We start from the raw sequence: 22,297 nt of genomic DNA, 5'->3' as shown, positions 1-22,297 counted from the left end.
AACCCATTCTGTGAGTGTTTAATCAGAAACTGCGAAACAGTCAAGACAGACTGTTGGCAACAGAGTTAATTTTAAACTGCAAAGTAAGCTAAAGGGCAATGGTGGTAATCAATATTTATATACAATATTATGTATCAACTGTACAAGTCCCACATTAATCTGGGACATTTAAGACAAAAAACAAGACTAGTCTGGGTTCAGCTCGGAAATATCTGCAAATAGATCTTCATGACATGTTTAGACTATATCGGAAACAATTTTATCACTTATTGAAATCATCCCCGGTCTATTGTCTCTTCACTGGAATTACAACATCCAGTACTTTAATGAAGAAAAAAATCAATTTGTAAACTTTGCAAGCACAAAACCAGAATCTGCACTGGAACTCATATTTCAAACTTCCATTCAAAACTCTTAGTTTGGCAACACAAATGCACTATTTTAAAATGGTTAAACTTCCCCTCACGAATGGAGCAGCAGTAAAAAAAAAACCAAAAGTGATTCTTTAACATCTGATTGCAACAAACTTCAAGTAAACGGGGGAAAATTCAAAATTTTCAGGCTTATAAAAGTACAAATTAATGTGTATAAAACAAACTCAAATCTATACTTCACCCAGTATGATTGGCAAGTGTTCAAACATATTTTGTAAGTAGGTAACACTCACGTTTACAACCACTAACTTTAGTCGTGAGTTTCTCTAATTTCCAAAAAAACAAATGAACCAGCCACACTGAGAACGACTGAGCTCAAACTAGAGCTGACTGCATCGACCCCTCCTCTTGCTCCTTAAAGCAGCACCCACTGCATTAGTGTCACAAAAACAGTGAAACGTACCTTTAATGTTTTTTTCCCCCCTTGGCTAGTGTTGCTACTCTGAAATATTCTGGGCTCTCGTTTTAGATCCTCAGTGTAGAAATATAGGACTCATTTTGGCAACGTGAAAAGAAGGTAATCACTGCATTTACACAGGCACATATGGCACAAATACCACAAAAAAAAAAGTTCAAGTGCTTTTCATATCCTCACGGGAAACTAGTGTCAGCAGAGCTCAAGCTGCCTGGAGCAGTAAATAGTCTGCAGATTTAGCCTGAAGTGTGACTGCATACAAATCCCATTTATAAAAATGTTCCTGGATTTATAAAAATGTAGTCCTAAGATTTTTCCCAGTGGTTATGCAAAGGAGTCTCAACATTAAATGCATACAGGATGACGAGTTCATAACTAATTTTGCTTGTGCATCTTCCAAGAACCCAAAGCATCTGAAATACGAGATCCCGGTGACTGAAGCTGAGCAACATAGACTGTATATTAAAGATGGAGATCATTTCTGGGTCTCGTGTTGTAATGGCCAGCAGCGAGCTTTCAGAAAGAAGTCAGACTATACAAATCTATTGGAATTTCTTCCTTTGAGCACCCTCATCTATGAAGTTAAACACGTTCCTCATGAGATTGTGGTCTTAATCTCTAGTGTTACATTTCACTAAATACAACATGATCTTTTATTTGTATATTATTGTCCCCATTACAGTAAAAAAACAACAAAAAAAGCAGTTTATGCCTTTTAGGTAGACCTACTTTGTGACTTAAAAACCTGGTTAATCCCTTCCCTTCTGCGCATAGTCCTGTTCAGTCCAACCTGTAGAATCAGTGTGTATAAACGGGGCATCCCCCAAACATCAAGATGAGAAACGAGAAACACTCAGCTCACATAAGGGCTTCGCTAACCAGTGAGTCCATCTTTTATATACAGTCTAAGGTCCCAAAGTGCAACATGTCATGTCAGGACATAACATTACTTCTATGTCAAAGTCAGGTTTAATAAATAACTCCAGTACTTCAGATAAAAAGAGGCCTTTAGCCTATTTTATGAGGCCATGACCATCTTCGTTCTGTGGTGATTTGTCTGTCAACCACCTGCTGCTACAACGGTGACAGAAAGTGATTTTTTTTGTTGTTGTTTTGTGGCACAACTCTTTTCTTCCTTAAACGCTGTCTGAGGCATTTTAACTCTTAATTGAGTTCTTTTAAATCCATCTTAAAAGAAGGTGCAAAGGAGTCCGAGCCGACAGCCGTAGCAAGGCCACCATGCTGCATGTGCAAACTTTAAAATCTCGCCTGTTTGACTATAAAGTTATTGTGGAGACTTTGAGGACTAACAGATGCATTCGAGGTTTGGTTCATAGAACTGTCTGCTTTTAGCTACAAGGAGTGTTCATCATAGTGCAGTTTCACTTCCACCTCTGCAGAGCCGTTTCTGCTTTCATAACCAAGCACTCACCCCCTGAACTTTAACATGAAGTCTTAGAGTTTGAGCTTTTACTTTAGTGACCATTATTTGGAGTAGCAGTTACGACAAATGGTTACCTGGTCATTGGATTGTGCACCATAAACTAAATATGGTTTCTTCGTTATTTTCATTGAGACTTAATATATATATACACTTGGGGCTGACAGTCGTAACTATTAATATTACAGCAGACTCTTCTCTGTCTGACTACAAGGGAAGATATTTTAGACTCTCTGCAGATGTTCTGCATTCAGAGTCAAGCAGCTACATCGACAAGTTAGACAGATGCACATGTCGCTCTTTTCTTTCTTTTTTCCTTCCTTTAAACAAATGACAAATCAAGTGTAAGGATCATAAAATGCATGTGCTCCACCCCTTAGCAGCAAACACTGTAGATATAAGTTGGCATATGGATCCTATACAACACTGAAGAGGTGGTACTCATGAGTGTGACTGGTTCGAGGCCGTCACGGCAGCGGCGCAGCACTCTTTCATGTTGGATTGGAGGAGCATCGCTGCAGGAGGAGGGCGTGGCAGGTGTCACAGACTCGCACTGGTTTGGGAGACGCTGGCAGAGGAAGCTCGTTGTCAGAGCAGCTGTTACAGAAAATCTCCCCACAGTTCCTACAGTGGTGCTGTAGAAAGAGACAGAGAGTAAAACCAACTTAAATGCTTCTGGATTAATTTTACATCCATTAAGATCAACGATTCTTTTAAGTATTTCTTGGGGTCTCTGAGGTTTAAACCTATCTAAAAGATCCTGAAGATCTTTTAGATAAAATGGGTGTAAAATCACAAACCATCCAAAATCATTCAGTGCAGAATACGACCCCGGTTCAAATATAACTATCTGAAGTCAACTTAAGACAGACCTTTCTTCTTGAGATGGAGAACTCCTTCTCACAGAGCTTGCAGTGAGTGGCTTCTTTGTCCTTCAACCAAACCTGACCCCCCTGAAACAAACAACAAACCTGTGTTCTTAAATAGCACACAAACCAAAGTCAGCTTTGCTAACTACACTTATTCTGGGATTTTGCAGCTTCTTCTGATCCTTTTTTTTTTTTTTATTAAACTGTCTGAATTACCTGAAGAGCTTTGTTGGCTTCTTTGATGTCCTCAATCTTCAGTTTGGATCTGATTTAGACAAAATGGACAAAGTTACCAATCGAAGGGCATGAATTTCATTTTGTAGCACACGCAGAGATAAAGAAGATTTTAGCTGTAATGATAATGATATTGCTGTTGTTACAGTTTTTCTGACTCATTAAAACTTCTTAGTCTGGTGCCAAAAACCTTAAATAAAAGTATCAAACTACGTTAAAATTAACTTATTCTCACTAAACACAATTTTCCCAGTGATCTACATGTGATGCGAATGTCTTCTTCTTTTTTACATTAAACAGATGACAGCTTATAATTTAGATTTAAGCCTTAGTCACAGATGTCTAAATGCCTTTGTTGTGTGGCAGTGAAAAGCAAACTGGAAACTAAGGATGCTCATTTTTGCCACTGAAAAAAGAAAAAGGTTTCCATCCATAACTTAAAATGTTCAGTAGGGTATCTCAAAAAATTTGACGGAATAACTCAAAAAATGTTTGAGTCAAAAGCTCAAAATTTTCAAGAAAAGAACTAAAAGATTTCAACTTAATAAGTCAAAAATTTGTGTTAGTTCTGCCAGTCAGGAAGCTCTAAAAAAGACGTCATTTCAGTGTTACCCAGAAGGAGAAAGGGAGGAATCAGCTGTCCAACAGTTCATCATGACAACATCGATCAATACCTTTTATGCAGTTAAGGAGCCATTCAAAACTGAAGAACCGCCCACCAATTTAATTTGTTTACACTTGCTACACATTGGTAGCTCACTCATGCTGTTAACACCTGATTTTGGCACATGTGTCTGTGTCATGTACTTCCTAGCAGCCACTGGTTGGTCAGTATGACAGTCTTTATAGTTCTCATGCTAGGATTTACTCATAAAAAGGCTCATCTAGAATTGTTCCTATACCACATAATGTACTGTATATCTGATTCATAATCAAGTTTTAATACGCTGCATGAGAAAAATGTGGAAAGGCCAAGACTTATGAGACATTGCCTCACCTCCCTCTAAACTGCTAAGCAACTTTGTTATGGCGAAAAGAGAGCTTTTCAAAATAAAGTTTGCATACTCGCTGAGTTTGGAGCCAAGCTCCTCCAGAGCTTTTTCCTGGTCCTCACAAATGGTCTTCAGCTGAACATTTTCATCCTGGAGACGATGAAACTCCTGGAAAAATCAATCAAAGGGAAGCAAGAAAAGAAAAGGATCAACATATATCAAGTAAACGGAAATATGTACCGTCATAAGCACAAACACGCACTTTAAAAAAAACATAGCATCCTGTCCACTATTTATTTTCCCCCATCTCACCTTTTTTAGACCGTTTATCTGCAGCGCCTCTGTGCTGAGCTGAGCTACTGAGTCCCTCTCCCTGTGCAGGTCATTTTGTAACGTCTGCCTCCACTCCCTCTCTATCTTTAGGTCCGTCTCCAGCTGCTGACTACAGGTACAGCACATCCACATGTTTATATCAATAAGAAGGTGAAGGTGACAAAGTAATAGATTATATTATAGCATTCACGGATTCAAACATACATGGAAAAAAAAAAAATCAATGTATCAAGTATTTATGTAAAATTTAGTTAAAGCAGTGTGGGTGGGTGTGTCTTAACCAATCCATGTAGGCGGTTTGCTTACAGTTGCTTTTCTCTGTGTTCGATCTGCCGCTGGAGGCTGTCGGCTTTGTTTGCAAAATCCAGCTTGAAGCGTCTGGTGCCCTCCTCGGCCGAGGTGCGGTGCCGCTCTGCCTCCTGTAATCTGCACCATTATAACCAGGAACAAACTCAGGACCATGGAGAGAAAAAACTGGGAGGGCAGGGAAGAGGAAGTTGGGGTGTAGAGGGAGAAAACAACATAGGGAGATGGGCAGGAGGATGGACAGTAAAGTAAAGGAGGCAAGGCTGAGGCTGGGATGAAGGAAGGTGTTGCAGTTTGAACTGCCAGGAAGTAAAACTGTGAGCAACAAAAGGACGCGTGACTGAGAATTTACCTGTGGGTGTTTAAAAAGAACAATAAGGAACACAAAAAGTGTAAAGACGGCAAAACAAAGATGCATAATCAAACAAAGCGTGGAAATCACCTAGGAGAAACTAATTGGACAAGGAGAGTAAAGGACAGCTCCTCTCACACTGAGTCTCTTTACCGTTGCTTGTTTCAGACAGATTATTTTAAATCACAACTCATGCAAGGCTACTGTAGTCCTCTTCTTTTATTTGCTCCGCCACACTCTGGCATACACCGACTGTTGACTGTTCACATAAAAAAAATGTTTCTAAACACGGCATGCTAAAGGTTTCACAAAAAACTCAAAACATACCCGGCATTTTCAAAACATCTACCTTTATTGATCACGGTGATAAAAGACAGTAGTTGTGAATTTTAAACAGCTGTACTGACTGTTTCTTTTTCTTCAGATTAGAAGTATTAGGAACATGGAGTTAAGAGTAGAATTACTTCCTGATATATCACAAAAGTCAATAAATATGCCAAGACAAACACAATAACGCAGTTCCCTTGACAGGAACTCCAGAGGTTTACAGCTGTGTAACTACAGGTCTTTTCATTTGGATCAGCTGTCTGTTCTGCAGAGACAAAACACACTGACTGATCTAAAGCTGCTGGTCCCACAGAGTAGTATCTAAAAATCTCAACCTGACAACGAGATGAGCTGTGTGCAAATTTATGTATTTTTTTAAAAGACATAGTGCACATATTTACTTTCCACTATATTACTTGAGTGTCCAAATTCTGAGCATGTGATCTAGGCTCTATATAGTGCCCCAACAATGAATGTAAACTACTTTCTGCTGACAATCTCATCAATCCTTACAATTTGTACCTTTACAGTGTCGTGTATCAAGAGAAATGGAGCAAAGTTTTGTGTCTGAAATCTCCATTTAATGCTTACTAACCAGGGGTAAGGTTCGCCATGCAGAGAAAACCGGCAGCAAACTAAAAGCAGCAGAAATTTCTGACTAGACATCTGCAGGGGGACCTCAGTGCCTGATTATGGTGAAATGTAGACAGCAGCAGAAACATTTTGTTTAGATTTGTGATGGTTTTCCTGTTCCAGCGCTTACTTGTGAGCATTAACAGTTTCGGCTGCCTGGGAAGAAAATAAAAACGCTCTTCCTGGTGGAGGAACACACAGCAAAGAACAGAAACGGTTACTCAAACAACTCAGCCAAGACAGTGTTAATGCCTTTAACTATTTTCCTAACAGGTGTGTCTGCATTTTGTTTTTCTATAGTGGCGGGAAGGTCTTTAATGATTAAGTACTAGCACCTTCCACCTTTATTTTTCATCTTGACTAAACGTTAAAGGGACTCGACTCAGCGTTAGCAGGTAAAACCTCTCAGTAGCTGTGACACAAAAGCCGAGCGCATGCCCCTCTAACTCAATGTGATCGATAAATACCTTTATGCTTACATCCAAACAGCCAGCTATCTCACTATCTGTGTTACTGCACATAAACTGACTACTGGAGACAGGAAGAATATGTAGCACTTGTATGTATGAGTGTGCACGCCTGTGCATGTTCATGAATAGTAGTGCATGATTAATTGAAAACGTTTTTTCAGTTTCTATTAAAGTATTAACTGTCTCAATATTGGATCAGTTAAACTGTCATGACAGAGTAAACTTTCCCTCACTTAGCACTAACCATAGACTGTATATAAAAGATGGACCTGGTTTCTGGATCTGAAAACTGAAGTCAGTGCAAACCTGCATACTTTCTAATGTCCAGCAGGGGGCAACCTGTCTGGTTTTGTAACCATGCTTCATTTACTTCATCATAACAAGCGGCTTCAAACAACGCTCATCTTTTACCGCTAATGTCTATTATCTCAGGCATATCTTAAAAAAACTGGCAACATTTCAGCACTGCCAAATATAACAAATGCAATGTGGAAAGAACAGAAAATGCATTGTATATGTAAGTTACAGGTAGCTCGAACACACTACAAAAGAACAGTGAGCAGCACAGCCGCCATGTAGCCAAGGAAGTGCATTAAGATACCACACAGATGTTTTAGATGTCGTAGTTCTTCAAAAGTACAGCAACTCATTTGTAAATCTTATCAAACCTTTCATTAATTTACAGTGCTCATATATTCAATAAGGTGGCCACAAGGATATTAATAAACACTAGTTGTACTTAGCGCTGTGTTCAGTAACCAGCCTCCCCAGCACACTCTACACACTACAGCTGTGCAGAACTAGTTGATTAGATATTTAATGTCAGAAATACTAGCCGATTAAACATATTATCCGTATTTTATTAATACACGAGGACATTACTAGTTCAAAGAGGTTACAACACCACCGTCCACAACCTGGGGCTGCAACCCAACAATCGCAGGCACCTCCTCCTTTCTCTTTTAATAGAAGTTTAAAAAAAAGCGAGGCGGGAAAGTATTCTGCAGTACTCTGTTTAAAAAAATAACAATCATAGACGAACGTCTGTCAAAATGAACTGAAATATAACCAAGCAACTCAAGTGACGTGTAACCACATTCTGCACCGGGTTGTGGAAGAAACCAAGGCCGCTACTTCGGTTATCCAAAGTCTGCAGACTGTACATGTTTGCAATGTTATACACGGCGGCATTTAAAACATGATTTGATTAGGGGTGTCTGTAGCTCAGGAGGTATGGCAGGTTCAGTCTGTAAGCCAAATATCGTTGGGCAAGATAATAACCCGAAGTTGCTCTTCAATGCATCGGTATTCATCGGGGTATGAATAGATATGATAGAAAGCGTTTAACCATAGAAATAAGTGCTTAGATGAATGGGTGTGAATGATGCTTGTAAAGCGCTTTTAGTGCTCAGAGTAGAAAAGCACTATATAAGAAGCAGTCTATTTACCATTAACACAATTAATGTGATTAATGGTTTCATATAGCTAAAATACAAAAATTCTAATGTATGATAAAGTTTAAGCTTATCATACATACACGTGGTAAATTTTTGGATGTTTTCTGTCTTTTAGAGTAGTCAACTAGTCTAATTTTTCCTCTCATTTAACAACTAGTACGGTAAGTTAACCACTAGGAGCATCCCTACTTTCAACACAGCTACCTCTGAGAGAGGGTGGCATTGAGCCCATAAATGCCTACAGAAACATGGATAAGAAATTAAGTAAATTACAGTTAATGGAGTCAAATACTCTGACAGAATTGCAAAAACGAGTCAGAGATGTGAATAAACCTCTCAGTCATTAGTTTAAAGTCGTCCTAAATGCAGCACGATGTTCAGTTTGTACATTATGATCCATACTAGGAGTCTTTTAGGGTGGGCCTACATAACTTGCGTGTAACATCCCTCCATTTCTTACTCAGATCCTCCCCTCGTTTGTCATGTTTCAAAACACCAAGGTGGCAACAATCAAAGCGCTCAGCTCACAGTAACTACATCCATTTTTTGTATCCAGTCACTGTTGACCAACAAACCTCTTAAAGTTGTTTGGATGCATTTTAACCAAAGATCACGAGACACGGCAATAATCTCTTTGAATCCCAGCACTTTGCTGATGAAGTAAATAAATCAAACATGCAGTCCCAGTTTCACCTGAATCTGTGGCAGCTCTCAGGCCCTAAAACCATCTGAATATTATGTGCAAAAAAACAGGAATGTTCTTCTAAGTAAAGTCCGTTTAGTCATGCGCTCATATCCTCAGAAGGAGATGTCCTTGACTAGCTTATACTGGTGCTCTGTGTCTGTGCTGGCACACTTGACAAATGACATAGCAAGCGTTCTGGTCTGACTGAGCAGATCCTTATCACTGCACAGAGGAGCAGGGATAAAAATCGGGAAACGAAAAAAAAAAAAACATTAAACATGGAGGTTTCGAGGGAGCAAAATGAATGGATGGAAGTTATAAAAGAGAAACAGAAGGGAGGGAAAAAAGAGGAAAGAAAGGAGGGAAGGAAGAAAGGATGTCAATACATCAGTGGCCCGGGTTATACTTAACACTTTTTGCGACTTAACATCACAAGCACAACAGGAAGTGTAAACGTAAGGCATTGTAATATTCATCTGAGTAAGCTTGAGTAATGAAAAGAAGTTGGAAAAAGAGGGCAAGGAAATGCAGAATATAGATGATTATGACTGCGGCAGATAAATCTGGAATTTCCCAGCTACATCTGCACAACACTGCACTATCAACATGGAAGATTTGAGCCTGGACACAAAGCTTTACGCTCACAACAACTACATGTCCGATTCTCAGGGGGCGATTTTCCATTAGATGTAATAAAGTTATTCTTCATAAGATTAGATTTACTTTATTAAAACGTTTTAGCTACACCACAAAACTCCCACTAATGTGTCCTATAGCACCGGCCTACAAACATCTTTAGGATAGCCAAAAGAAAACATTCACAACCAATCGCAAATAGGATGGAACAGATTTAAACCAATGGGAGAGGAGATGGGAGAGGTGGAGTGTGTTGACTGGAAGACAATGGGCTTGGGTAGGGGAGGGGGGATCATAAAGCATCAATGAACTCGCAGATAAAACCACAAACATGGAGCAGGTACACACTGAAGGACTGAAAGACATGGGCCAATAGCAACAGAGCTGAACATGCATGAGATTTACTGCAGTGTGTCAGATATGATAAATATGGGATTGCAGGGTTTCCACAAGGAAACTAGTAATAACATATTGAACTATTGTCTTGATGCTAGGCATCTGCCTAGTGGCTCTGCTCCCCTCTGAAGAAGAAAAAAAAAATCAAAGTTTTTGTCTTTTTTTTTTGTAACCACTGCACAAATCAAAAACAATTAAATGTTTAGGGAGAAGAGAAAGGTGCATTTCTACTTGTTTGTTATGTTTTATGTGACTTTTATTACTTCTATGGGCTACCATCAACCAATCTGCCCTATAGAACATATTGATTAATAATCATAGTCCCAATTCTTTTCTGTTTAGAGTTATTTACACTGAAACATAACAACATCATCAAAAAAAATTCTCAGAAATATCAAACTTACTTTTCTAAAGAGGCATAAAGTATTATCAGCTTAACTTAAAGGTTCAGAAGTCTGAACAGAGCAGCAGAGAACATGGTGTAAACACCTGGACGTGAAACAAAGGGGACAAAGTGCTTTGCATCCAGAGGCTGTGTGTCTCACCTTTGCTCCAGCTGCTTCATGGTGGCAGTGATCTGATTGGTCTTCTCCTCCAGACGACTGATCACATCATTCTTCTTCTTCATTTCCTCGTCAGACGACTTAAAAAAAAAGAAAAAGGGAAGTAGTAAGGATTACTATAGTTCTGTTATTTCTGGATCTTAAACATTATATGACGATGAGTGTGTGCTTGTACCTGCATCTTCTGGTACATTTCTACATTGATGGCTTTGACCTCATCCAGCTGCTGTCTCAGTCCAATCAGTGTGTCCTATTAATGAAATCAGAGACTTAGCTGTGTTCTGGTCCAGTATTGGCTGTCTTCTTTACGCACACATGCATGTTTTTTGTTTTTTTGACTTACTATAGCAGTTACAGAAAACTGGACGCTCATATTAAACATTCCCTGTGAGACTTCAGACGGCTCTAAATGCTCTGCAACCAACAAGTTCTTCTACTCTTCTTATCAAAGAAAGCAGATAATTATTACTGGCTGCAATCCAAGATAGTGAAGTTAAGTTTGGGTTGACTGCAGGACAAGATTCTCTGTAGAGAAGCAACTGAATGATATAAAGAATCTGCATAACATCAGACTGACCAGTGAGTCACCTGGTAGGGAACACATTAGACTGGAAGCAGCGAGCTGGTTAGCAGTGACTGAACATTAAAATCAGGAGTGTGAGGGTTATAAATTGATCCTAATCACAGATTGGGTTATTTGTTTTACCAATAAAAGTTAAAAAAAAAAAAAATACTGGCATTCACCAGTGCTACCCCTCAGCCTCCTAGTCAATACACCTACGGTATCAATTTGAAAATCCTAGGTCACCTCCTTATCACGTTCACAAGACTTTCAGAAAACTCATCCCATTCAGAAACTTGGGAATCCATGTTGCCCACCCACCCGGCAGGGTGATGACAATATCCCATCAACCTTTTTTGAACAGGTAATGATGGCTGACATTTTCTATCCATTGCAGTTGGAATTTTAATTATGTTTGCATCTCCTCACAAAGATGAATTAATGCCGCTGCTTCAGTATCAGTAAGTAAGAATCTGTTCTGAAAAACAAAATATTTGTTCTTACCTGTTTTTCGTGAATATCTTTCTCCAGAAGTTTCATGGCGAGCTCCATTTCCTGCTTCATCGACACCTGGACCACCAGCTCATTCTCCACATCCTGAAAATGGCAAAATGCATAAATGTAATGTTTGTTTATAATGACGTCATGAACACATTCTACACACACACACACACATTCTACACACACACACACACATTCTACACACACACACACACACACACACACACACACACACACACACGCGCACACACGCACGGCCACTGTCTGACCTGTCTGAGCTGACACTCCTCTTTTAGCTGTCTTCGCACCTCGTTGTACATCTCATCCAAACCCTGACGAGACTGTTTGTACGTGTCTCTCTCCACTGACACGTCACCTTGAGTTAACTAAATTAAAAAATTAAAATAAATAAAAAAATTAAAAAATAAATAAATAAATAAAAAACACCAATAGGGAAACTTTATATGGATGGATTGTAAGACCTAATTTCCGTTTCACTTTTAGTTGAAAAAATAACATTCAGAAACGTTCATTTTGTGACACAGTGTACCTCTAAATGTTGCTGCGTCTTCAGCAGAATGAGGGTGTTTTCACTCCTCAGCTGCTGGTTTTCTTCCTGCAGTTTGATGATGTTGTTCTTGGCTATGGCTAACTGCACACACAAACATATCCACATGTATTAGGAAACATGTTTAAAACCTAAAACATTAAAATCTAGTATGGTATAAATGGATATCACAAGTAAAAGACTGTCTTCACTTGTTTTGCAAATTTAGGTTTCTTCTACCCACACACATTGGACATTTTGCTTAGCAAATGGTCCCAAAAAAGGCAAATTCGTAGATTTCTCTTAAATAAGCTTAAACACAAATTTGTTGGCTTTACTGTACATGACTTAAAGGAGTAGTCACCCTTCAAAAGCGCAGTTTGAAAAAGAAAAACCCTGATAAGAAACTCCAAATTTGGCTGGAGGATTACAGCTTAAAGGTTAGACATACCTCAAACCTCTAACCAAGTGGTGTCACTAGAGAGCTGCATGTGCAACCGTGTAACTTGGTGACACAGACACTATTATACTCCAAATATACTCTATGACTTTAATGTGTAACAGACAAATGCTTCTCCACACAGGTGACAGGTGGGTGATTATTGGTTCTCACCTCCTCAATGAGTTTAGAGTTGGACTTCTCTAGAGAGTCGACTCTGCCCTGAAGCCCGTGAACTGTGGAGCTGCATGAAGAAACAACATTATGGTGGGCCTCTGACCTCTATATGAGTTTCATTAAATTAATGTGCAAACATTTAATATTTCGTATATGAAACCAGGACTGCAGTAGCTGTAATATAATCACAGCCGCCACACAAGTAGGGTTTATTTAAAATTGTTAGCATTAACGAAAGACTCAGATTAGTCTCCGTTCATTACTATCAAGTCTGTGAGAAGACAAAAGTTGGATTTCTAAACCACCCAGACGGGTTTAATCTCAAACTCTGGAATACTTTTATTCTGGGAAGTGTTGTGGTAAAAATACAAAAACTTCCTGCAACTTCCTGTCAGTTATTAACAGCACAATCTGCAGGTCCTCCAGCACACAGGTCTGTTTCCAGTACAAACAAATGTCTTACTTGAGCTGTCGGTTCAGTTCCTCTACATAATTCTTCTGATCCAAGATGGATGCTATCTGGCTATTCCTGTTGTCATAGAAACAGACACAAGAGAAAGAGAGCTGCATCACATTTGGGGAAAGAAACCAGCTGCATCAAACCGAGGAGAGAGAAGAAGAAAAAAAAAAAACTGTACCTCTCTTCACTCCTGTAATCATCTATGTCATTCTTCAAATACATGGAGAAGTCGATCACCCCGACCTTAAATGAATAAAACGAAGGCGCTAGTATCACTCAGAGGCAGGCATGTTGCTTTTCACAACGACTGCACAAACATCAATTTGAAGGAATTTGAAGAAATCCAGACCATTTACAGAAATTAGATGCCTACAAGCACATGTTGACTTATTTAAAAGTCACAAAACAAACACAATATATGCAATTTGTAACTACAAAAATGTATCAATTAACCGCATGCATGCATAAAAGCCACCGGCTTGCTATAGCACTATTAAAATGGTGAGTTGGAGAAGAGCTGATAAGAACTTAAAGGAAAGTTAAAGTAAACCAAGTCCCCATCCTTTGGTTTCATCCTGTCAAAGGAGAGGATGTTATCTGTTAAATGACCTCAAAAATTGAAACATAGTACTGCTCTCATTTCATTTCTGCCCAGTCAAGCTCTCTACTGGTGCTTGGCTTCTACGGTGAAACACAGATCAAATGAGAGTCTTACACACACTTTTAGACACACTAGATGCAGCTGTAGATGTATTCAGGTTTGTGTAATCTGCTGTCCTGGGCTAACGGTTGAGGCAGGATTGGTTTTCGTCACCTCTAGTCAACACAAGATTTCTGCTACCTAATGAAACATGCAGGGCTTTGGGTGTTGTGTCTACATCTTTATATTTAGGCCTCTGAGGCTCCAACATGAACTCCAGAGGCTCTGAATTTTGTTTATTGCGCCTTTAATCAAAATCACGATTAAAAGAAAGAAGAAGGAGAATTTAAAAAAGGCAGTTTCCAATTGATTAATACTGAAAATAAATATTAAGAGAGAACACAGACTGTTTTTACAAAGGGAGTCAGAGATGCAGAGATAAAATAACTTAAACTGGCAATCACACTTCCTGAAACCACACAACAAAAGATAAACTGCTTATGCTCAAAGGTCACGTAGTACAGGACAAATGAGTAACATTCTTTGCTCCACTGACACAAAACACCACCCTCTGGTGCTTGGTATGGTGTAAGCAGGAAATTAAATAAAACTGGCTACACAGCAATGTCAGACTTTTTCTAATATCAAAATATTTCTCCCCGTCAGTGGCGTACCTGAGAGTCCAGGTCCTCGCCTTTCACACACAGGTTAGCATCGATGACGTTAAGGCCCACCAGCAGGCCCACGATCACTGCTCCCTCCTCCTCCAACATAAGAGCCGAATTCTCATAGAAATCACTGAGGAAGCAAGAGATGACATCATCTGTTACCCTCAACGGCCTGAACAGTCAATCGGCAATGTTTCATTATAAATATATAATAATATTCACATATACACATTCTCTCTGGTGTACCTGAGCAAGTCTTTTCTGGTGATGAGAAGTCGCAGGTAGTCGGCCAGCCGTTTCTGCATGAGAGCCAGGCGCAGCCATGCTCTGGCTCTGCCTAATGGAGTCCTGGAAACAAACACCAGTGATAAGGTTGGATTTCAAGGTGTTTCTGAGGGTCTGTCTACTCAAGTCTGCTGTAGTTAGATTCTATTTAACCCTGACTCTTGTTACTGTTCATCATCTATGAGATGGGAACAAGAAAGTGCAGCATTCAGTATTTTCTCTTAAAGTTTGACAGAGATTTCGAAACATTTTCTAAATACTGAATACAAGCTTTTTCTATTTTCAGTGTATTGGTGTTCTCTCTCAATCCGAACATCCAAAACTTTGCTTTCTTTGTGGGCACAGACACTGTTTGAGCTTCCTTGTATCAAACCTTTGCGTCGGCACTCAGCGTTGCTAAAATCCTGCTTTTTTGCACGTCTGTTGCTCTTACTCAGCCCCAGCAAAGGAAACAGACTCTGTTCTCTGTGTGAAACAACACAACTGTTCCTCATTTAGGACCAGATCAAACTCGAGAACTTAAAGCGTGGCGTGGAAACTGTCCATGAACGAGGTTTAGCGTAATCCTCCTCGCTAGATCCACTGAAGGACACACCTTCAGTATGAATGCAGGACACGACACTTTTTGTTGTTGCTAAACACATCACTTCCAAACTACATAAAGGTTGGTCCTGCTCTATCGCTAACATTATTTTTCTGAATTTTCAGAAGTTTCTGCCAAAGACAGTTCCACGTGTCACATGTTCAGAAATTGTGTCGATATGAAAGAAGAATAGGGAAATAGGAAGAAATGAAGCGGCAGAACGATCAAAGGTGAAGTGAAAGTAAACACCCAGGTACTTCCCTGAGCTGGCTCACGTCACATTCTCATTTCAGCGTTGATTTGCAGTCTCACACTAAATCCCTTGTTTGCATTTACACCTGTGCACTGCTCTCTGTGTTTGTGTCACAAGTGGAGCTGATCATGAAATTTGAGCTAAGAGAGCTACTACCCTGTTTTGCTGAAATATAGAAAAGAATGAAGCCTGTAAAATGAGATAACAACCTGTGTCTTCACTGGAAAAACACTAGCTCCTGCATTAGCATTAACAGCAAGCTAGATGTAGTTAAAACCCTATTACATTGGCGCGATATGGCAGCCTCGCTTCTGTCAGTCTGCCCCAGGGCAGCTGTGGCTACAACTGTAGCTTGCCTCCACCAGTGTATGAATGTGAGAGTGAATGAATAGTGGTATTGTAAAGCGCTTTGGGTGCCTTGAAAAGCGCTATATAAATCCAATCCATTATTATTATTATTATTATTACTACATTGATTTAACAGAGGCATTATCTGTGCTCTAATCAGTAAAATGTTTACACAGAAAAGCAGATAATTCACGGCTGTGTCATGAGATGTATAGCGCTTTTTCTGGAGAGGTGTATGTAGTACTATAAATCAAGCTTTACTTCTGATTATGATTGCACGGTGGACGAGAGGTCAAGCCATATGAGAGCAAACGTGTGTGTAAATACATGTACTTCTTACTTAAGTCCTGGCAGGTCTCGTACGGACGCTGAGATCTCTGCCGCTTCGGGACACAGTTTCTCCACCAACTCCAGAGGACCCCACAGGGACTTATTAAAACCCAGAAAGGACTTCTTCACTGGAAAAAGAAGAAAGCAGGAAAAATCAGACATCACAGATTCCCAGCTTACACATAAAATTAACGCCAGCAGGAGCAACAAACTAAATCACAAAGTTGGAACAAAAACTGGCCAGAATATGGAGATTTATGAGTCACTGAGAGACGTAAGACCACTGAACAAATGCTCTCCATCATGGACAAGACATCACACCTGCTCATATACTACAGAGGCACCAGAGCTTATTATCACTCAGATTTATTCAATCCCACTGCCATAAAGAACACCTCGAGAAATCGCTCCTGCAGTTCTCTATAAAACTTATAAATTGAATCAAACTCTCTTCTTTTTCAGAACTGTGGATATTATTTATTAAACACAGTAATTCCCACTGCACGTTCAGTAAACAACAATAACAAACAATCTATCGTGCAGTACACTAGCACAACGCTGACATCTTTACCTCTGAGCCCGTGTTTGAGGCAGTGCTCCATGACCACAAAGAACTGCTGGAGAGGGGGGTAGTCTGAGTCCAGGGTCCGCCCGAAGCTCAGAGCCGACTCGATCAGACCTTTGATACTCAGCTTGGCCATATTCAGTAAGTTAGCTCGTTCCATAGCCATGGGATCTCGCAGGGCTGCGGGAAAACAAATGGCAAACACTTTTAAAAAATATCCATGGCTTTACATTTTCCTCGTACAGAAATACAGATTTAGAAAGAAATTATATGGAGTCTATTACATTCTCTTAAGAACTCCATGCAGAGTTTAATCTAGGTTTAAACACAGCCACTGCACAGCAACAAGAAATAACTATTAAGAATGATTTATTTACCTTTACATAACACATTATTTCTTTTGTACACACAGAATGCAGATAGAAATTAAAAGGTAACTATCTCTCAGCAGGAGCGCCACCAGATTTTTTTCATAAGGGTGGCCATATTGATAGCACAGAAAATAGGTACACCAAATAAGATTTTGAAATCTATAATAATCTGTTTTGATTGACCGATTGATTGACTAATTGACTGACTGAAAGTCCCAACCATTAGTTAATGATTGAAAAGGAAGAAGCTTAAGAGTCGCTCTCCCAGAATAGAGTTAGCTTAAAGAGCAAACTTATTCAGGAAAAACAAATAAGTATTAGATCGTGTAAAACTGAAAACTGTTGCCTGTCTCTATGTTGGCCCTGTGATCTGTCCAGGGATTGGCACCAGTTTTTCTGCAACCTTATTACATTATTACCAACACAGGACAGTTTTGCCAGGGGGTGGGGTGCAAATTTGGCCCCCACTTGGAGGCGCCCCTGTTTCTCAGAGATTTGCGGGGCTTCATTTAATGATCATTTTCAAGATGTCTCACTTTAAAAGCTTGACAGATTGATGATGTTTTTGTCAGAGGGCTAAAAAACTGAGTCAGAAGGGGTTAATGTCATACAGCTGGTAATTATCAGAGACAAGCTTGCTATACTGAGTAAATACCTTGACGTCAGGTTGCATATTTGTAATATTTTCTGATAGTCTACCTGAACAGATCAGAAATGTGTTAACAAATCTTTGTCCCAGTTCTGCACCCATTATGGAAATTATCCTAGGCATGAAAAGCCAACATCCCAGAGAGGTAAGGCTTTTAACTAGACAACCCAGTTAATGTAAAGCCAAACAGCAGAACAGGACACAGCAGGGTCAGGTGAAAGCGTGCAGATATGTTGCCTAGCACCTTTAATTGCAGTGACAGGTTGGCCCTAGAGGGAAAGACTTATCAAACCAGGTCATGTAAAGCTGTTGATACTAAAATGCTTAACACATGTACCATTATGAACGTTAAGGAAGCCTATTATACTCGACTTTATTTGCTGCTCATATTACACATGAAATAAAAACCCTCTCAAAAAACAAACAAACAAACAAACAAAAACAACAGGTCAGTTAGGCGGTCAAATGCTTCATTACAGATATTTTTCTAAACACTTGTCTCTGCATGATGTCAGTGAGTGCAAATATCCACAGCAGGTTTCTGAAGCTGGCCACGAGCCAAATTTGAAAACAACAAAACACATGTCAAACATTTGAAAAAGGTTTAAAGTGTTTACTATCCCTGCATCAGAACATTTATTCAACTTAGCTGTTTTTGTGCCCTACCAATAATGTCCGCCCCTCAGTTTAAAAATCACTTGGTTAAAGAGGTGTAAGTGGTTTAAAATAGCTCCTATCAGACAGATGACCTGATGGACAACACCAGTAGATTGGAGAAGACAAATAAGGACCACTTTGATCTGTTAACCATGCAAAGTTACTCTAGTAGAGCCAAATAAGAAATGTGCATATACTGTGCCTTTGAGCAGCTAAATTGTCTTGAGTGTTGCCATAAATCATGACAATCTTTCCACAGATACATCTTCATCAGACTAAAACACAGAGGTGATGCGAAGCAATTAAAAGCAACAAGCTCACTCGTGGCATAAGGCTGGAAGTTGCAGGGGTTTAAAATTCGTGCTAACAATGCAAGCATTTATCAGAAATAACTGTTAACTGCCTGTTTCATCCTTAATTCAAACACAAGTCCGTGATGTACATCTGAAACCAGCCAGATTATTTATAGCTCTGAGTGTGGGAGGTGATGTGGTGACAGAGACAGACACTCGGGCTGCTGGGCAGAGGCAGTAAAGCTCTACAGTTACTGATTTTGTGAGATCACCAATAGGGTGACAACACATGCAGCTAACAGCTCTGCAGCATGATACAAACCCCGGGGGATGCAGAGGGGCATTTTCCATTTGCACCAACGCAGCATGTGATGTTGCAGGCAGTAAAGCTCCAGAACAACTAATAACAATAAGGCATGGGGACCTATTGTGCAAAAATCATACCGTTAGAAGTATCAATTAACTTAATTAGCGACTGTTTTAACGTAACCAACATCCAAATTAGTTACTGGATGTCATCAGTCTCGTCATCAGTAACCAGGTAGTCCTTCACACCCTCACGGCCCGAGAAGCTCATCAAACTCTACCTTGGACGGCCCAGTCTCCTGGCAGGGACGTCCTGTGTTCCGACACTTTGGGCAGGACGTGAATGCTTCCTGAAATGGTCTCGGACGCCTTTCTGGCCAAAGCGAAGATAGGAGCCTGCCATCGCCCGTCTCCTCCACCTCCTCCTCTCACTGTGCTGCTGCTGTTAGCTTTATCCCCTGCAGCAGCCTTCTCCTCCTGAAGCCTCAAAATCCCAAATACCTGGGATTTATCCTTGCTGCTGTCCGCTTCGGACAGAGACAGGTCGTGCTCTGCTGACGATGCCATGTTCAGGCGCTGAAATGACTGTAGCTAGGTGTGCTCTCCGCTGCGAAAACAGCCAGATTCAAACGGTTTTGCTAACCGTCGGCGAGCTAGCTTTGATGCTCAATTCCTCTGGCGAGCATAATGACAATCGCTGCGTATATGTCTATTAAAAAAATACCTGTGATGGCACTGGGCAAAGCAATGACAGCTCTAACCAGAATCAAAACCTGTCGTTACGTCTCCGAGCTCCAAAACGTATATTTGGCGCCGCTCTCGCTACATGATGAAGGTGAGCGCAGGTGCCGACCGCACAGAGAACCGCTGCTCAGTAAACGTGTATTTTCTATACATCGTGGTGGCGTAAAGATTTGTTTACAGCCAGCAGACCTAACCGATAGTTGGCGTCTCCGCCGTGCCACTGCACCCGCCCGAGGGGAGGTGTCACACACGGCTCACAAGACACACAAAAGGGAGCACTACGTAATGATTTTAGAGCCTGCTCTGCCGCCCCCTGCTGCTGGAAACGGGAACTGCAGCTCTGCCCGCAGGTGGAGCGTGTACAGAAAAATAACAGGCTCCTTCCGAATAAAATCTGTCTTCTTTCTTGCTACCTTTAGGGGTCGCCACAACGGACCACCTGCCTTAATCTCACCCTAGCATCCTGTGTCACACCAACAACCAACATACATGTCCTTCACAAAATCCATGAGTCTTCTCTATGGTCTTCCACTTTTCCTCCTGCCTGGCAGCTCCATATTCAGCATCCTTTGCGCAATGTATCCACTATCCCTCCTGTGCAAATGTTCAAACCATTTCAACCTTGTCTCTCTTTGCCTCCAAACTGCTCAACTTGAGCTGTTCCTCTGATGTACTCATTTCTAGTCTTGTCCATCCTAGTTACTCCCCATGAAAATAAGCTCTGTAACCTCTCTTGTGCAGTCAGAGCAGATCGCCGATGTCTTCCCACCCCAACCTTGAACTCATCTACCATGGCGTCCCCTGCCCTCTATACTAAACCTACAGTAGAAAATTCTTAAATAGCAATGCAGAAGCATATTAAAAAAGAACAGTGGAAATCATAAACACCCCCACACAGTCACCAGTATAGAGAAAGAAGACAAATATTGGCAGAGAGCACAGCTAAATGGAAAACTTGATTAGGTTTAGAGCTGATACTAAAGGCTGCAGCTAATAATCATTTTATTTTCAAATAATCTGAAAAAATAAAATGCCATTCAGCAGATTCACTGAACACAACAGCATAAAAATGAAGCATCATCAAACTTATTTGCCATTGTCAGTGGCTGGTTTTCTAAATCCCTGAACATCCTATTAAACTCTTGTACCTCACCTGTTTTAAAGCAGTGATTTGTGGGTAAGCCACTGTTTTTCAATGTGAGAGACCAAACAGAAATTTCCATCATACCTTGGCTGTAGGCTAACCGCTCCATACTCTCACTATGAGTGATGCCCCAGCGGTGGAGACTCTGAGGGGAGTACATGATGAGTAGGGCTCTTTTCTGCCCACTGGGAACTGACGAGTAGATCCTCCCTCCTGAAGTTGTCCACTCTGATCCGTCAGCTCCACAGTCAGCTTATCCACTTCTGAGGAACAGATAGTAAAGAGGGTAACAGACTTTTAAGCTCTTTAAGATTAAATTACATAAGTGATTGGCATTATTTTGACTTCTTTCATACATAAGACCACCTAAAGTCATACATTGCTAGCATTTGTTCACCGGCACACCAGGATGTGAAGATGTGGATGGTTTTGAGGTAAACACACTCTGATTATCTGCTGCACTTCCTCTTTTTAAATCCTCATTTTGATCACTGACCCCCAAAACACATCACTCACATATACAAATCCTTTGATGTTAATAATAATATATGCTAAAAGTACCTTTGCTCAAGTATTTCATTTATCCTAAAAACTAAATTTCCCAAAATGTAAGTGTATTTAAGTAAAAATACACTCACCACCACATTTAACAAAAGGCTTTTTACCTTTTCTTTCAGCTATAAGGAATGCATCCACTGGGCCACCGCCTTTCCATCATACAGATCTAAAAGCCTCCAACCACACCAGCAGCACAATCCATTACAGTTGTGGCAGCATAGAGGGTTATAACACACTACACAACAAAGAGCACTGTTTCTCCTCTCTCTCTCCATGTCTCTCTAATACCTCAGGGCTGACCAGGAATCATATGACCAGGTTTGTGCAGATCTGTACATTCCCTGAATGCTACCACCATTAATTCTCAGAATCTTCATTTGTCAGTTCAGTCAGTAGAGAATAAAAAATTCAGGCTTTTGCTATCTCAGTTTTTTTTCCCATACCTCACTGAATTTGTCTGTATCCATCTTTATGTCGTGTTTGTTAGAGTCACCGAGTATAACCATGACTGTATAACTATGCATCACCGTTCAAGTTAAAATGCACTGGATTTTAAATGTAGTTATTCTTTTATTTCATATTTTAGAGCAGTAGCTTTAATACATTTCAGTTAAAAACTTCTTTAGAACCAGAGCTGTATCATGTTCCCGTCTATCTCCTCCCTCCATCCATGA

The 22,297-nt window shown here is 40.2% G+C and overlaps 1 protein-coding gene across 3 annotated transcripts; it reads right to left on the bottom strand.

The window, feature by feature from the left end:
* Positions 1–2: 2 nt before the first annotated feature.
* rufy2 (RUN and FYVE domain containing 2) lies at positions 3–21,839 on the bottom strand. 3 transcript variants are annotated; one of them, XM_082534231.1, is made up of 20 exons: positions 21,731–21,839; positions 21,150–21,328; positions 16,908–17,081; positions 16,347–16,464; positions 14,784–14,885; positions 14,544–14,667; positions 13,408–13,472; positions 13,233–13,298; positions 12,767–12,836; positions 12,157–12,258; positions 11,876–11,992; positions 11,610–11,702; positions 10,719–10,793; positions 10,526–10,623; positions 5,025–5,144; positions 4,698–4,827; positions 4,459–4,553; positions 3,376–3,424; positions 3,163–3,243; positions 3–2,925 (listed from the first exon to the last, which is right to left on the bottom strand). In XM_082534231.1, exons 2-20 carry the CDS (start codon positions 21,223–21,225, stop codon positions 2,782–2,784), a joined length of 1,899 nt encoding a protein of 632 aa, XP_082390357.1. In that variant the 5' UTR covers positions 21,226–21,328; positions 21,731–21,839; the 3' UTR covers positions 3–2,781. The 3 variants fall into 3 exon arrangements, with proteins under 3 accessions (XP_082390357.1, XP_082390356.1, XP_082390358.1); XM_082534230.1 differs by lacking the exons at positions 21,150–21,328; positions 21,731–21,839 and adding an exon at positions 19,459–20,194; XM_082534232.1 differs by lacking the exons at positions 3–2,925; positions 3,163–3,243; positions 3,376–3,424; ... (3 more) ...; positions 21,150–21,328; positions 21,731–21,839 and adding exons at positions 5,710–9,170; positions 19,459–20,195.
* Positions 21,840–22,297: the final 458 nt, after the last annotated feature.

Source organism: Aulonocara stuartgranti (assembly GCF_965226115.1).
Source record: "Aulonocara stuartgranti genome assembly, chromosome: 1".
In the NCBI taxonomy this organism is placed as follows: Eukaryota; Metazoa; Chordata; class Actinopteri; order Cichliformes; family Cichlidae; genus Aulonocara; species Aulonocara stuartgranti.
This window is presented reverse-complemented; position numbering and strand designations above follow the sequence as displayed.